The sequence below is a fragment of the Pituophis catenifer genome, unplaced genomic scaffold, assembly GCF_029215685.1.
Source record: "Pituophis catenifer annectens isolate HBS135680 unplaced genomic scaffold, rPitCat1.0.hap2 SCAF_17, whole genome shotgun sequence".
Taxonomy (NCBI): domain Eukaryota; kingdom Metazoa; phylum Chordata; class Lepidosauria; order Squamata; family Colubridae; genus Pituophis; species Pituophis catenifer.
Window position 1 is genome coordinate 8225486 of NW_027256897.1, and position 17214 is coordinate 8242699.

Sequence of the window (17214 nt, forward strand, 5' to 3'; positions counted from 1 at the left end):
AAGGTGAACCATCATCATCTTCTTTTAATGACCCCATAATCCCTTGCAGGGTGGAGTCTGGACAACTGAGTGTTTACTGGCCGGATGCCCTTCCTGTCACCAGTGCCGAGTTTTGTTCAGCAGATATATTCTTCATCGTGCCCAGAGAGAGAAATATCTGCCTGTCCCTAGGATCGAACTCACAGCCTCCTAATTGTGAGGGGAGAGCGCCATCTCTAGGCCACCCGCACCATTCAAAGGTGGACCATCATCAGCTGGAGACTTGATTTGGTGTAAGGAGGACTTTACCTTTCACTTGAGCTTCATTCTTCAAGCGAAGGTAGGCCGAGTGAAGGTCAGGGTGGTTGACCTTTGCTTGAGTGAGAGCATAAATCACGATGGCTAAGACGAAGGTGTTTTGCGAGTGCACGATGTTTTGCAGCAAATAATCCGCAGCCCTGTTTTCAGCGTCCGCAAATTTCTGTAAAGGAACAGGCAAAAGGGGTTATTTTTGTTTTGGTGGCTCGTCATGTCCCGCCACCTTTCTCCCAAAGCACTTCGGGCAATGGCATCTATGATTCTGCTCCCCGTGTTATCTTGAAAAGCAGGCCCTCGGATGGATAAAGTATTTGTTTTCTTTTCTTTTCGTAGGTCTTTATGTGTATTTCTCTTTAGCCAGGTTCTTCCTATGTAAACCAAGATTTTTCTGCAGCCCTAGTTCAGTGAAATCTTAGTCTCCTTAGTTTCCCAATGGGCAGCAGGGAGCTTGCTGGCTGCTGGAGAAAAAAAGCCTAGAAACTAGTGGATTGGGATTTCACTGAACTAGGGCTGCAGAAAAATCTTGGTTTATGTAGGAAGAACCTGGCTAAAGAGAAATGCATACATACATACATACATACATACATACATACATACATACATACACACACACACACATATACATATTTTTTTAACGAAAGCACATTTTAATCACATTTGGGGTTGCTCTTCTACCCTCTCGTTTCCCCCTTTTCACAACAATACTGGTTTCTCCTCAGATCGTATAAATCTTTCGCCCTTTTTGACATTCCTTCTCCTATGTTCCCATCTTTAATCTGAATTCAATAGTCTAATGGCTGTCACCATGTTCTTCTCAAGGCAAGAGTCAAACACAAGCGGAGTTGAGCACGCCTTGCATCCTAACAATCTCTGAGTTATAAAGTTCCCTCAAAAAGGGTACAGAGATTTTTGACCCCATGACAGCAGTGATGTTACTAATAAGTGGAAAGCAGACACACCTACCTGGAAGGGACATGTTTTTTTATATTCTGAGAAGGCCATCAAGGTGAAGGCTGTGAGATACAGACGGTTTTCTCTCTCCTGATCACTGAAGGTACCCTTTGAAAAGCAGCAAATAAGTTAAGGGTTAGGGTTCAAACAACATCGTTCCCGTCATACACCAAGTTATAGAAATTAGTCCGTATCCATCTTCACTTCAAAGAACAGACATGGCAAAACTCCTCCGAGAAGGATCTCCATCCTTTTGAAGTAATCCATCCATCCTTGAAGCCTTCACCCAGCTAACGTCCACCCCAAAACCGCTAAAAAGTTCTCCAAACAATTTTTCACGAACCCTGTGGATAAGGGAAATGCTTTCGATCTCAGCTCTCTGAGCATCTAGAATAGAATAACAGAGTTGGCAGGGACCTGGGAGGTCTTTTCTTCTTCTTCTTTTTTTTAATTTGATCTATATGCTGCCCTTCTCCGGAGACTCAGGGCAGCTTACAGTGCGTTAAGCAATAGCCTTCATACTTTTGTATATTTTATACAAAGTCAGCTTATTGCCCCCACAAACTGGGTCCTCAGTTTACCTACTTTAGAAAGGATGGAAGGCTGAGTCAACCTTGAGCCTGGCGAGATTCGATCTTACTTTAATTGCAGACGGCTGGTGTTAAATTACAGAGCTCTGTCTGTTGAGCTATCCAGGCTCCTTCTTCTTTCTTTTCTCTTTTCTTCTTTCCTCAAATTGAAGCTCAATAGACCAATAGATGAATCTTAATTGGGCTTAATTCTTAGTTTACTTCAGTGGTGAAATCCATTTTTTTTACTACTGGTTCTGTGGGCGTGGCTTGGTGGGCGTGGTGAGGCTTGGTGGGCATGGCAGGGGAAGGATACTGGAAAATCTCCATTCCCTCCCCACTCCAGGGGAAGGATACTGCAAAATCTCCATTCCCACCTCAGTCCAGGGAAAGGATACTGCAAAATCTCCATTCCCACCCCACTCCTGGGGAAAGGATAGTGCCAAATCCCCATTCCCTCCCCACTCCTGAGGGAAGGTTATTGCAAAATCCCCATTCCCACCCCATTCTGGGGCCAACCAGATGTGGTATTTGCCAGTTCTCTGAACTACTCAAAATTTCCGCTACCGGTTCTCCAGAACCTGTCAGAACCTGCTGGATGCTAGAACCGTGGTCTACTTCCTTACCTTCAGGACTATGGGTTTGTAATCTGCGACTTCCCTGAAATATCCATCGTGCATTTGACAGATGTCGATCAACCAAGTCAGAGAGTTACAGACCGTTCCAAATTGATCAGGCATATATCGCCGAACTTGTCCAAAAACCTTTAGGATAAACGCGGTAATCCTGCCGAGACCGAAAGATAAAATTGAGTTCCTTCCTCAGATTTGGAAAGAGATTTCAAGACATCCAAGAACAAACAGGAAAGAAAGGGAGTTGAAAGTGATCCCATACCAGGAGACAGGGGGAGAAAAAAATAAGACACACACGCACACACAAATAAAGGCAGATTTAACAGGATTGTATTTATCTCCTGCCTGTCTTCCCCGTTTTATTGCTTTTGTTTGAATCCTGCAAATCTGTCATAATTCCTGCTGTTCAGACCAGGGCATCAGGCTAAATCATGTCAGGTGAAGGGAGGACACTAATTTTCTCTTGACGTCATGTAACAAAATAACAGAGCTGGAAGGGACTTTGGAGGTCTTTTAATCCAACACCCTGCTCAAGCAGGAAATCCTATAACATTTTAGACAAATGGTTATGCAATATCTTCTTAAAAGCCTCCAGTGATGGAACATTCCCAGTTTCTGGAGGCAAGTTGTTCCACAGCTTAATTGTCCTCGCTGTCAGGAAATTTCTCCTTAGTTCTAGGTTGCTTCTCTCCTTGGTTAGTTTCATCCATTGCTTCTTGTCCTGCCCTCAAATGTTTTGGAGAATAGCTTGACTCCCTCTTATTTGTGGCAGCCCCTGAAATATTGGAAGACTGCTACCATGTCTCCCCTAGTCCTTCTCTTCACTAGACTAGCCATGCCCAGTTCCTGCAACCGTTCTTCATATATTTTAGCCTCCAGTCCCCTAATCCTCTTGGTTGCTCTTCTCTGCACTCTTTCTAGAGTCTCAATATCCTTTACAGATTAATAGAGTTGGAAGGGACCTTGGAGGTCTTCTAGCCGAACCCCCTGCTAGGGCAGGCAACCCTACACCACTTCAGACAAATGGTTATCCAACATGTTCTTAAAAACCTCCAGTGTTGGAGCATTCACAACTTCTGGAGTCAAGTTGTTCCACTGATTAATTGTTCTCACTGTCAGGAAATTTCTCCTTAGTTCTAGGTTGCTTCTCTCCTTGATGAGTTTCTACCCATTGCTTCTTGTCCTGCCTTCAGGTGCTTTGGAGAATAGCTTGACTCTCTCTTCTTTGTGGCAACCACTAAGATATTGGAACACTGCTATCCTGTCTCCCCTAGTCCTTCTTTTCATTAAACTAGACATACCCAGTTCCTGCAACCGTTCTTCATATGTTTTAGCCCTCAATCCTCCCTGAATTGTTCTGGAAACATCTAGCTCCCAAACACATTTCACTTACCAAGTGCTGGCTTCACCATCCTTCCACATGCTGTATGAGAAATCTTGCGTTTGAAAAGACAGGACGCTGATGATTCCTGAGAATTCAAAAACAGAAGCAAATAAAAGCATTTCTTCCCAAGAGTTTGTTCACATCTTAAAAGGCAAAGAGCTTGTTGATTTCCCTTTATAGCTCATAGAGACATTATAAAGGATGCAGAAATGATCTCCTAGTTTGAGGGGAGCTGGATATGGCAACTACAGGCAACTCTAACAGTCTTTTTTTAAAAAATATAAATGTTTTATTTATCTCCAGAGTTAAAATACGAAATAGAAAGAAGAAGACAAAGGAACTGCCAATAAAACAACCAAACAACACTTGGAGAAAAAGAAAAGTGTGTACAACAACAAATACCAAATTTATTATTAACATGAACATTGAAGATAAAACGTTCACTCTGGCTGAATGCTGGGGGAAAAAAATAACTCAAATATCTGATGCGTTTTTCCCCCTTGCATAACAAATCTACCAGTACAGTAGTTATAAACTTTCCCATCTATATTTGTGTTTAATTTATGTTTTACTGGCAAAGAAATAAAGGGAGACCAGTATAGATAATAGTATCTATTTCAAACTATTTAGCTCTCATCAGCTAACCATTATTATTATTATTATTTATTGAATTTCTATACCGCCCTACTCCCGAAGGACTCAGGGCGGTGTACAGCCATAAAATAAAACACATACCCTTTCTGGGATTCGAACCTGCCTTAATGCAAAGGTTCATCCTTGAATGGAAAGTTTCTGGGCATCCCATGGACATTTCTATCTACAGCACTGGCAGCTCCGAAGATGCTACTTTACCTCTCTTCATCTTCCTCAACAGGGTAATTTCGGCATTGGTTCTATCCGAGCCAAAGATGTTCCACGAGTTGGTTCTTTCCAGGTAATCGTACACATAAAACACCGGGATGATATTCATCAATTCTGTTTCGGCACTGCCTTGGGGAAGGTGAGCGAGTAAGTTCAGTGCTTCGGGCTTCACGGCAGCCTGGATCACATCGCCCAACAGGTTGCCTGGGAAGGTGGGAAACCAAGCAAGGAAACAAGGAAGGGGACGTGGAAAGGAGAAGAGAGGAAAAGGCGAGGGAAGAGAAACCACAATTTATTTATTTTTTACAGATTCAGCGTTATTGCTGGATTGATCATTTCAGTGGCTCAGGCTACGCACCCCAATTGCAGATGGAAATGTGGAGTGAGTGAAGGAGCCTCGTAGGAAAACAGTTTGGCTGAATAAGTAGCTGAAGGCTTTCACTCCAGTTGCATTGGGCTCCCTTTTCTTTTCCTTCCTTCCTTCCTTCCTTCCTTCCTTCCTTCCTTCCTTCCTTCCTTCCTTCCTTCCTTCCTTCCTTCCTTCCTTCCTCCCTCTCAATCCTTCCTTCTTTCCTCCCTCCTTCCCTCCCAATCCTTCCTTCCTTCATTTCTGCCTTTCTCCCTCCCTCCCAATCTTTCCTTCCTTCCTCCCAATCTTTCCTCCCTCCCTCTCCTTCCTTCCTCCCTCCCTTCCTCCTTCTAATCTTTCCTCCCTCCCTCCTCCCAATCCTTCCTTCTTTCCTTCCTTCCTTCCTTCCTTTCTCCCTCCCTCCCAATCCTTCCTTTCTCCTTCCCTCGCTCCCAATCCTTCCTTCCTTCATTTCTCCCTTTCTCCCTCCCTCCCAATCCTTCCTTCCTTCCTCCCAATATTTCCTTCCTCCCAATCCTTCCTCCCTCCCTTCCTCCCAATCATCCCTCCCTCCATGGGGTGGATGACACTTCTGCTGAAAAATTCAGCAATCCAATTCAAAATTGAGAAGGGGGGAGAAAACAAGTGAATGAAAACCAGCAAGCATTCCTTCTCTCCTTACATTTTACCTTTTATACTGAGTGTCTTTACGAGTTGCGTCTTGGGGACGATGTAGCGTGGTACCGTGTAAGAAAATTCTTTCTGCCTCACGACTGTGCCTGCCATTGACAATCCACAACAAAGCCAGAAATTTCATGTTAGTACATCATGCGTTTCAAGCTAGGTCGCATAAATAAGCTACCAAAATATAGGAAGACTGTAATCCTGGACCTTCCTTTCACCCTTTAGTGCGGTAAAAGGCAGATGAAATGGGTGAACTGGGAGTGAACACCTTTACACAAAGTTCTCCCAACTATTTTTGCCCCTTAATAAAAATGCAGTAATTCTGCCTTGATTCGTTTCTATCCACGTGGAGTCCTGGCATGTAAATGCATCTTTTCCCTTAAATATAAATTCCCTTTAAAATTTAATATAGAGCAGGGATCAGCAACCCGCAGCTCTGGAGCCGCATGTGGCTCTTTCATCCCTCTGCTGCGGCTCCCTGTTGCTGGTCGGCTCCACAATTGATAGGGCTTTTGGTTAGGATGGGTAGAGGAAAAAGGATGCCGTGCTAGGAGGAGACTCTATGGTGGCGGGAAACCAGACTTCCAGTCATCAGAGGAAAAAGGACGCTACACTAGGAGGAGACTATGATGGGGGAACCAGACTTCTGGTCAGTTCCAGAATTGAACGGGGGCTTCCGGTAAGGACCTTTGTGGCTCTTTGAATGTTTAAGATTGCCGACCCCTGATATAGAGGACGCAATGGGGAGGGTTATGTCTCGCGCCCTCTATCGCATCTTCCATATTAAATTACAAAGAATGAAATCCTTGGAGCAGGAATTGCCTTTTTCTTCCCCTCTGATAAGAGGGCTGACAGCTCCCTGCAACTAGGTGGAATGTTTTTAAAACAGGGGATACATGTCTTGATGTATTTACATGGAAACAAACACTTCCTTCTGCACCCTACAAAACTGGGAAGACAAATCGAGGAATACCCAATAAAAGGATTTATTTATTGAAGTTGGACCTGGCTTTTTCAAAAAGGGAATAAAGAAATGTTGGGGAAACATTCAGCTGTTTGGACAATGTATGCTTGGTGTGTGTTGGAATGTATTTCTATGCAACAACTACAGTAGTATTCAGCCAGTAGATGGCAGTATTTAAAAGTGGTGATCTTTTGTTCTAAGTAGTTTCCTGTTTCCTATTACAGTAAAAACAGTTGAGCAGTAAAGCACATGGTGACAGTACTCTTTGTTTCCTCTGTGTGGTGATAGATAGATAGATAGATAGATAGATAGATAGATAGATAGATAGATAGATAGATAGATAATTTATAACAATGTTATTTCTGACCAAATACAGTTCTACCATCTTCTCTAGACCCACTGCAACTCCTAATATTATTGATTGAGAACTGTTCTTTCCTCTTGACTTGAGGGCCCTGATACCAATGAAAGAAAGAAAATAATGAGAGAGAAATGTCTATCTTTTTTTTCCCTCCAATAAACTGAACTGACATACCATAAACACCTTGGGGATCCAGCGTGGCACCGTCATAACTCTCCCTTACAATACCTTCGGGCTAAAACCAAAGAACCGGTCAATAGCAATAGTAATTATTTACCACTTCATAGTACTTTACAGCCCTCTCTAAGCTGTTTACAGAGTCAACAATATGGGTCATCATTTTGCCGACCTCGGAAGGATGGAAGGCTGAGTCAACCTTCAGCAGTTCAGGATCAAACTCCCAGCAGTGAGCTTAATTAGCCTGCAATAAAACCTACGCCGCTTCAGACAAATGCTTGTCCAACATCTTCTTAAAAACTTCCGGTGTTGGAGCACTCACAACTTCTGGAGGCAAGTTATTCCACTGGTTAATTGTTCGCACTGTCAGGAAATTTCTCCTTAGTTCTAAGTTGCTACCCTCCTTGATTAGTTTCCACCCATTGCTTCTTGTCCTGCCCTCAGGTGCTTGGAAAAATAGGTCGAGCTCCTCTTCTTTGTGGCATATATATAAATTTATATTGCGACTGCTTGAGGGCTCCTGGATTGGAGCTGAAAGGCTAAAGGGATGCAGTATGCTCCCTCCCAGATGCTGGGCTAGACTAGGTGCCTTGATAGAAAAACACTTAATATAAATATTTGGGCCCCATATATTCCAATACAAACAAAACTGATCAGATTGAACATTATTATTACATTACAATCAACTTATGAAATTCCCATAACAATACACATCTATATTAGGATACAGTCTAGCATTATTCAATTATCCCACCTATTTCTCATTATTACTTTCATTTTATCAAATAAAAATGTAATACATTAATATTCCCTTTATTTCTGTCTCTTCTATCTTGTAATTATATTACTTTGTTGCTGAGAGCTTATGCACTGGAGACAAATTCCTTGCGTGTCCAGTCACACTTGGCCAATAAAGAATTAAAGGAGATGCGTGGAAAATCCTCCCCTCCACCCAAGACCAAGGTCTCAGCCTTACCACCACTCTTAATGTCCTGACGAGGATTTCCTTGCCCGAGTCGCTGTGAAGTGTGAGGTTGACGCTGAGGAGGCCTAACTCAAGAGGAAGAACTTTAAATGTCTCCACCATAATAGAAGAACTCTGGATGTCCTTCTGGCGGGGAGAGCAGATGTTGGTCTGTGAACCATCCTTTAAGGTGTTAGCGGCACCAAAGAGGCAGATTCCTTTTTGCACGTTGATCCTCAGGCAAAACTGAAACAGTCACCATGAAGAATTAGTAGCAGAGGACAATACGCCAGTAGAAACAACACTAAATGGAGCACCAGGATGCTCGCTTTTTCTTTTAATGATATTACTTTAAAAGAAGAATCTCTTCAAACTTAGGAACTTTAAGACTTGTGGGCTTCAACTCCCTGAATCCCTTAGTCAGCATGTACTGGCTGGTGAATTCTGAAAGTTGAAGCTTACAAGTCTTAAAAGTTCCTAAGTTTCAAGATCCCTGGTTTAAAACAGGCACAATATATTATGTTACTTTGGTAGAGTTGTATTTCTAACAATATAGAGCAGTGCTTCTCATCCTCACAACTTGACATGGTAGATATAACAGGAGGAGGAGGAGGAGGAGAAGGAGAAGGAGAAGGAGAAGGAGAAGGAGAAGGAGAAGGAGAAGGAGAAGGAGAAGGAGAAGGAGAGGAAGGGGAAGAGGAGGAGGAGAAGGAGAAGAGGAAGAGGAAAAGAAGAAGGAGAAGGAGAAGGAGAAGGAGAAGGAGAAGGAGAAGGAGAAGGAGAAGGAGAAGGAGAAGGAGAAGAAATCATTATTATTTTCATACAGGAAATTAGTCTAAAGGCCACCTATTTCCAAGAATCTATTGTCGCCCCTGAAAACAAGGAGTGGCTCTTAAGTCACATTTTTTAAACCACTTGCTTACCCTAGACTTCAATGTGCTGTAATTGTAAATGGTTGCTTTTAATTCTATTTGCTCTCCTCGGACAACGGAGTATGGAATATGGACATTAATGAAAACATCTTTAATGACTTCCACTTCGAGAGTGTCAGCGACACAGATACCTGTGTGTACCAGACAGAAAAGAAAAGACATGAATAAACTTTCGTTGGTCATATCATAAGCCTATTTCAATGCTAGCAGGAAGGAAATATTGGAGAGGCTGCCACAGAGAGGAGAAGCTATTTTACAAGGCACCCGACGGCCAGACAAGGAACAATGGATGGAAACTGTACAAAGAGAGATTCGACCTGGAAATAAGAAGAATATAAGAAGATTGTTATAAGAATAACAATCTGTGTGTGCTCCTGGATTTGATTTTTGCAAGAAACTCTGACAAAACCTATATAAATAAATTATTTTACATACCTTTATCTGAAATGCTAACACCTTGGATTTCCCAGGTAGTTAGAGAATCAGGCAGGGTGACAGGCAGATTCTTGGACCTGCGTTTGATATAAAAACAAGAACTGATTTATTAGTTTCAGTGCAGAGAGAATCATAGAATCCTACAGCTGGAAGGGACTTCAGAGGTCCTCTAAGAGGCCAAGTGCCAGGGAAATCAGAAAATCCAGGCAGTTCAAAAAAATGAGTATCAAGATTTATTGCAAGCTTGAGCTCTCCAATAGAATCTGAGCTACTAACGGTCAAGGGAAATGAGTGGGAGATAAGAAAGGAATTCAAGGTGGGCTGGAGTTAAATCTCTTGCGGGCATGCAGGGACTCAGTGGTGGATTCAAATTTTTTTACTACAGGTTCTGTAGGCGTGGCTTGGTGGGGGTGGCTTGGTGGGCATTGCAGGAGAAGGATAGTGTAAAATCTCCATTCCCACCCCACTCCAGGGGAAGGATACTGTAAAATCTCCATTCCCACCCCACTCCAGGGGAAGGATACTGTAAAATCTCCATTCCCACCCCACGCCAGGGGAAGGATACTGTAAAATCTCCATTCCCACCCCACTCCAGGGGAAGGATTCTGCAAAATCCCCATTTCCTTCCAATCAGCTGGGACTCGGGAGACAGAGAATAGATGTGGGCGGAGCCAGTCAGTGGTGGTATTTACCGGTTGTCCAAACTACTCAAAATTTCCACTACCGGTTCTCCAGAACTGGTCAGAATCTGCTGAATCCCACCTCTGTTGTGACTGATGACAAGTTTGACCCCTCCCTCAGGCTCAGCCTGCTCACCTCCTACAGCTTTTGTGTGATTATAACACATTTAGTAAAGAGATTGAATCACCTCTAAGGAGTCAACATTATACAATATTGTACCTTTGAACTGGATGGACTTCCCAAAGCCAACTTTCAGGGAAAAAACTTCGGATTTGCGGGGCCACGTCCAATAGAGCGTTAAAGGCTATAAAAAAAAAATTATTGGACATATCAAAAACACAACATCAGTTAACAAATCAAAATAAAAGGGCTATACAAGTAGTCCTTAATGTACCACCATTCATTTAGTGACTGTTTGAAGTTACAACAGCCCTAAAAAAAGGAACTCAGGACCATTTGTCACACTTAACAACGGTTGCAGCATCCCCATTGTCACGTGATCAAAATTTGAATGCTTGCCTAGTGCTGTATCTAGGAGCCATAGTGGCGCAGTGGTTAGAATTAGTATTGCAGGCTAATTCTGCTGACTGCCAGCAGTTTGATCCTGATTGGCTCAAGGTTGACTCAGCCTTCCATCCTTCCAAGGTTGGTAAAACGAGGACCCAGATTGTTGGGGACAAGAGGGTGAATCTGTAAACCACTTAGAGAGATCTCTAAAGCAGTATATAAGTCTAAGGGCTATCGCTTTTTCTATGTAGGTGTGCTAGGCATATACCTACCATTTCTCCCCAGTAGTAGATGCTTGTGCGTATCATTAAGGCGTCTCTTAAAAGCAAAGTCGCAGCAAAGCCGGAAGGCGTAAACGCACCTCGCTCCACCCTTAATGCGTTTGATTCTCTGTTGACACGTCTGCGGGAAGGGGTAAGGCTCCGCTCCGATCCGACAGCACTTCTGAATATGCTGGTTTTGAAACTGGGCCACTGAAAGGATGATGTGAAACAAAAACAAAAAGGATAACCGGTGGCTTAGAGCCCTTCAGAATGTTTTGGGTGAGCTGGATAAGAGAAACAGCTGGAACTGAAATAGGAAAAGGAGGAATAAGAAGCTTGCTTTAGTCTTGGATCACGGATGAGTTAATTACCTTACTTTTTGGAGTATAAGTCACACTTTTTCCCCCTCTAAAAGAGAGTGGAGAAATGTTGGTGCGTCTTATACACCAAATACAGCCTTCTTGGCCTTCCAAAGCCCAGCCCCGCACATCCCGTTTTTGCAAAAAAATGGGCCTGCAGAGTGCTCCTGGGGCCTGGGGAGGGCAAAAATGTTTTTTTTTTTCTTGCTTACCTCTTCGAAATTTTGGTGCGTCTTATATACCGGTGCGTCTTATAGTCCGAAAAATACAAATAGTATAGGTAGTTCTCGACTTAACAACAATTCACTTAGTGACTGTTCGATGTTGCAAGGGCACTGAAAAAAAGTGACTTTTTTCTCACTTATGACCGTTGCAGCCTCCCTGTGGTCAGGTGATTTACATTTGGATGCTTGACAATTGACTCACATTTATGACAGTTGCAGCGTCTGGGTCAGGGATGAAATGCTCCTGCTTCAGACCGGATCGCCTGATCCGGTAGCGATGGCAGTGGGTGGTTCGGAGAACCGGTAGCAAACATCCCTGTCCCCCCTCCATGCCCAGCTGAGCTGCGGGATCATCAGAGACTTTTTTTTTAATTTTTAAAAACATTTTTTCTACTGAAAAAATGCTTTTAAAAGTAAAAAAAAAAGCCTCTGATGATTCCGCGGCTCAGCTGGGATCGTCAGAGGCTTTTAAAAGCATTTTTTTTACAACATCTTCGGCTGAAGAGGTTGTAGAAAAATGTTTTTAAAAGAAAAAAAAAAGCCTCTGACGATCAGGCAACTCAGCTGGGATCGTCAGGGGCTTTTGAAAGAAAAAAAAAAGCCTCTGCCGATCAGGCAACTCAGCTGGGATCGTCAGAGGCTTTTAAAAGCATTTTTTTACCAACCTCTTTGGCCGAAGAGGTTGTAGAAAAATGTTTTTAAAAGAAAAAAAAAAGCCTCTGACGATCAGGCAACTCAGCTGGGATCGTCAGGGGCTTTTGAAAGAAAAAAAAGCCTCTGCCGATCAGGCAACTCAGCTGGGATCGTCAGAGGCTTTTAAAAGCATTTTTTTACCAACCTCTTTGGCCGAAGAGGTTGTAGAAAAAATGTTTTTAAAAGAAAAAAAGCCTCTGACGATCAGGCAACTCAGCTGGGATCGTCAGAGGCTTTTAAAATCATTTTTTACCAACCTCTTTGGCCGAAGAGGTTGTAGAAAAAATGGTTTTAAAAGTTAAAAAAAATAGTTGGCCGTGCCCACCCAGTCACATTACCTTCCCCCACCCACCAAGCCACGCCCACAGAACCGGTAGTAACAAATTTTACATTTCATCACTGGTCCGGGTGGATTGCAGGAAGGTATATGATCCCTTTTTGTTAGCTTCTGACAAGTAAAGTCAGCAGGGAAGCCGAATTCACTGAACAACCGTGTTGCTAATTTGAGAACTGAGCAGTGATCCACTTAACGAATGTGGTGGGGAAAATGGGGCAAGCACCCCAGAGCATCAAGGACACCCCCCCATATTTGAATTTACAGCGTACCTAGTTTTTCAATGTGCGGCTTGAGGGAACGGGCTGTTCTGATGATCGCCGTGCAAGTTTCATCTGTGGGAGCCGATGGAAGAAAAGAGATCAGTGACAATCAAAAGCAGCAAAGTTATCCCAGAAGTATACACAATGTACAGCTAGGTAATATCATCAGTGCTGGGGGGAGGAGGAGGAGGAGGAGGAGGAGGAGGAGGAGGAGGAGGAGGAGGAGGAGGAGGAGGAGGAGGAGGAGGAGGAGGAGGAGGACATGGAAGAGAAGGGGAAAATGGAAGAGGAGGAGAGGAGGGAGGAGGGAAAGAAGAAAGGAGAAGAAGAAGGAAGAATGTAAAGGAAGAGGAGGAGGAGGGATGGAGAAAAAGGAGAAGGGGAAGGAGAAAGGAAGAAAGGAGGAGGAAGAGAAGGAGGGCCATAGGGATCCTTGGTGCTCTCTGAGCTTGGTTATTTTCTTGCAGACATTTCATTACCAAACTAAGTGACATCATCAGTGCTAGAAGAGGAGGAGGAGGAGGAGGAAGACATGGAAGAGAAGGGGAAAATGGAAGAGGTTAGGAAAATAGAAGATGGAGGAGGGAGCAGGGAAAGAAGAAAGGAGGAGAAGAAGGAAGAATGTAGAAGAAAAGGAGGAGGAGGGATGGAGAAAGAGGAGAAGGGGAAGGGAAGGAGAAAAGAAGAAAGGAGGAGGAGAAAGGAAGAAAGGAGGAGAAGGAGAAAGGAAGAAAGGAGGAGGAGGAGAAGGGGGAGGAGGAGGAGGAGGAGGAGGAGGGATGGAGAAAGAGGAGAAGGGGAAGGGAAGGAGAATGAAAGAAAGGAGGAGAAGGAGAAAGGAAGAAAGGAGGAGGAGGAGGAGGAGGAGGGGGAGGAGGAGGAGGAGAAGGAGGAGGAAGAGGGATGGAGAAAGAGGAGAAGCAGAAGGGAAGGAGAACGAAAGAAAGGAGGAGAAGGAGGAGGAGGAGGAGGAGGAGGAGGGCCATGGGGATCCTTGGTGCTCTCTGAGCTTAGTTATTTTCTTGCAGACATTTCATTACCAAACTAAGTGATATCATCAGTCTAGAAGGGGGTGTGGAGGAGGAGGAGGAGGAGGAGGAGGAGGAGGAGGAGGAGGAGGAGGAGGAGGAGGAGAGGAGGAGGAAGCAAATTGGAAATCAGATGCTACCCGTCTGCATTTAAGGACTGAAGGTTTACGGACAGTTATATCATGGTTAAAAGGAAACATGTCATCACCTTCCTCTCTGGGGTCATCCGCATTGGCATTGGTGAGAAAGGTGAGGCCGGCCATCCGGAAAACATCCACATTGTTCTCTCCTCCTCCGGCCCCACAGCCCAGGTCACTTTTTTCCAGTTTAAGGAGAGCCTGCGGAGTAGGAGACACGTTGGAAGGTGAGATTCCATCCCTTCCATTTCTCACACCCGCGTTCCTCAAAATAATTCACGACAGAACCAGGACCGTTTGCTAAAGCGAACACAATGGGGGCAGCTCTTCCTATGCCCCCCCCTCCACATACCACCGCAGGGGTCGTGTTGTCGATCCTTAAGCTTCCCCCTAGCAAAACGGAGTGTGTATTCTTGCTTTCTCCCGATGTTGTGTAAACGTTTGGCAATCACTTCAGCAACGTTGAAAAGTTAGGAGAATTATGTTGGCTCTCCAAGCTTGCTTCAATTGAGTTTCTGAACGTTTCGTGACCGTTCTAGGTAACGTCATCAGCAGGATTTCTGCTAACGCCAACGTTCGGAAACTAACTTGAAACAAGCTTGGGGGAGGCCAACCCTTGCCGAAATCTAAAACCCGAGCTGCCAGTATTTTGTATTATTTCAAAGTTAAGAGAATTAGCTAGTCAATTTGTAGGCTGCTCACCCCAAATACGTGACTCCAAAGGACTAAAAATGATTAAAACGATGTCACTTTGTAGGGGTTGGACTAGATGACCTACAAGGTCCCTTCCAACTCTGTTAATCTGAATCGAGATTTTTTTTTTTTTTGATGACCACATTAAGAGATTGTAACAAATCAGCGTACAGGTCTTCCTTGACTTACGACCACCACTGAGCCCCAATTTTTTGTTACTAAGCGAGACCTTTGTTAAGTAAGTTTGTCGACCTTTCGATCGACAAGCTCAGTGTCTTAGCCACTGAGCCATCACGTCCCCTTTAAGGAGGCATGAGGAACGCCAAATGTTTTCCTTTCAGCCTGGCTGTCAGGCCTGGAAGCCATCTTTTGCACTGGGCCTTCGGGCCTGCCACATTTAGTGCTGTGGGAAACTGGGAGGGGGGATTGTATGGAGCTGGGGAAATATGTAGTCAAAATAACATTCCTTTCTCAGAGAGTCAAGGACAACTTGCCCTGCACCTGGACGGATGGAACTGGGAGACATCTCCAGTTGGGATGGTGCTTGGATTGGACCATGTGATGGACATGTGAGTGCTGGGCAGGGATCTGGACTTTCCTTTGGGCGGGGGAAACCTGGAAGCTTTCAGATTCGGGTTTTCCCAGATGTGCCAATATGACAGCTCTAATAAAATGGAACTTTTGAGGAACTTCACGCCTCAGAGTCTTCTTTCGTTGGGGGTATTACTTGGAACCCTGACACTGACGTAACTTTTTCCATAGATCTCTGCTTGCTTCCCGTCACTCCATAAATCGCTTTGTCCATGGCTGAAAGAGCCACCAGGGAGTCAAACTCGGAGGTCATGGAAAGTGACACAGCTTCTCCAGGCTGGTAAACTCTTCCGTTTTTCAGGATGCGGACCTGCAACGGCGAGAAGGCCAAATGTGACACGGAAAAGGACATTCAAGAGGTCTTCAGGAGATTCTGGAGTTTGGTGGGATACATGCTGTATTTTTCGGAGTATAAGACGCTCCGGAATATAAGATGCACCTTAGTTTTTGGGGAGGAAAATAAGAAAAAAAAATCTGCCTCTGCCTACCAGCATCCATCAGTATTCATCTGGCTAGCATTCTGTCAGTGTGTGAGGGAGTTGAGGGCTGTTTGGAAACTGAAACAGTATTTGCTGTGTGAGCAACAAGGAAGGAGACAGCAAGGAGCCTGGGCTTGGCTTAGCTCTGCAGCTCTGAGTCTGTGCTAAAGCTGCAAACTAGTCTGCTGCTCAAAACTGAAACTGAAACTCCTCTCCTCTGCTTGTGTTTTGCTTGGAAAACCTGCTTTTGGTATTGTATATTTTACTTCATGTGTTATATTATATATAAAGAGAAGTTATTGAATCAGTTACTTGTATGGGCTCTCTGAATGTGATTGCTGCTGCAAACTCTGACAGTCCTTGCAGCAAATAGCAAACAGCCAGGCCAGCTTCAGCACATTATTGCGGCCTGATTCAGCACGAGCAGCTGATTGGCAGGTGGATCAGCCTCCTGGAATACCCCTAATCAGCTGTTACAGGCTGCAGGGATTGCCACAGACCATCGCCGCTTCCGTGCCTTACGTTTTTGGCTACATTTGGTGTATAAGACTCACCCAAATTTTCACCCTCTTTTAGGGGGGAAAAAAGGGTGTCCTATACTCCGCAAAATACGGTATATCCAAAGATGGGGTTCTGCTCACCTCAAGGTTGTTGCCACATTTCTGCTGGACGTTTAACCAGACCGAATCGGCTACCAGCTCTGCGGTTCCTTCTCCCGTGACTATGTAGTAGACCAGAAGACGGGCTGAAGGGACCATTTCTTTGGTTATATGGAGGGTCAACCCTTGATAAGACAAGCCTTGGATCTTATCCTGAGTCCCGTATTTGATTATTTTCCCTTTGGATAAGATCTAAAAGAAAGGAGGGAAGATGATGACGTTCCAGAGCTTCAACCTCTTAGGGACCTCTTAGGGAAAGTTAAATTATGTTTACAAGGCGTACCAGATAGCTGTAGTGTAGTATTTTTTCAATGTAATGGCTTGCCGGGTGTACTTTGAGGTGCACGGTCTCTCCAACCTGGAGGGCTCTGTGGTCTGAAGTCCAGCTGATATATAAATAGCTTCCACTGAGAGAAACATAGGATTTGGCCTCATAAGTTTCACTGGCTTGATTCTCTTCGGGTAAAGATTTATCTGCCGTTGTTATCTAAGAAAAAAATCAAAACACAACAGAGGACATGAATGCAGAATAACAGAGTTTGAAGCAGTGGTGAAATCGGAACTGGTTTGCTGGCCGTGCACGCGCGCCATGTGCCAAACGCACGCTGCATGCGCAGTGCTGCCGGGCACAAAATGCACACTGCTTGCGCATGTGCAGTGCGCACCAAAAAGAAGCTTGGGAAGGTAAGTAGAACAGCAAGGGGGGGATCAGCTGTGCCACGCAATTTAGCTTTGCTAGAAAC

The 17214-nt window shown here is 44.3% G+C and overlaps 1 protein-coding gene across 1 annotated transcript in view; it reads right to left on the reverse strand.

Moving 5' to 3' along the window:
* Positions 1 to 17214, reverse strand: part of C5 (complement C5) — a 52022-nt gene that overhangs the window by 22843 nt on the left and 11965 nt on the right. Inside the window, exons 12-28 of the mRNA XM_070955931.1 lie at positions 16755 to 16958; positions 16454 to 16663; positions 15494 to 15643; positions 14121 to 14250; positions 12894 to 12956; positions 11021 to 11221; positions 10461 to 10545; positions 9561 to 9637; positions 9117 to 9256; positions 8206 to 8439; positions 7227 to 7287; positions 5733 to 5822; positions 4686 to 4898; positions 3843 to 3918; positions 2444 to 2603; positions 1261 to 1356; positions 289 to 460 (exon numbers count right to left, since the gene is read on the reverse strand). Coding sequence (XP_070812032.1) covers positions 289 to 460; positions 1261 to 1356; positions 2444 to 2603; positions 3843 to 3918; positions 4686 to 4898; positions 5733 to 5822; positions 7227 to 7287; positions 8206 to 8439; positions 9117 to 9256; positions 9561 to 9637; positions 10461 to 10545; positions 11021 to 11221; positions 12894 to 12956; positions 14121 to 14250; positions 15494 to 15643; positions 16454 to 16663; positions 16755 to 16958 — 2362 coding nt within the window. The remainder of the gene's footprint in view (positions 1 to 288; positions 461 to 1260; positions 1357 to 2443; positions 2604 to 3842; positions 3919 to 4685; positions 4899 to 5732; positions 5823 to 7226; positions 7288 to 8205; positions 8440 to 9116; positions 9257 to 9560; positions 9638 to 10460; positions 10546 to 11020; positions 11222 to 12893; positions 12957 to 14120; positions 14251 to 15493; positions 15644 to 16453; positions 16664 to 16754; positions 16959 to 17214) is intronic.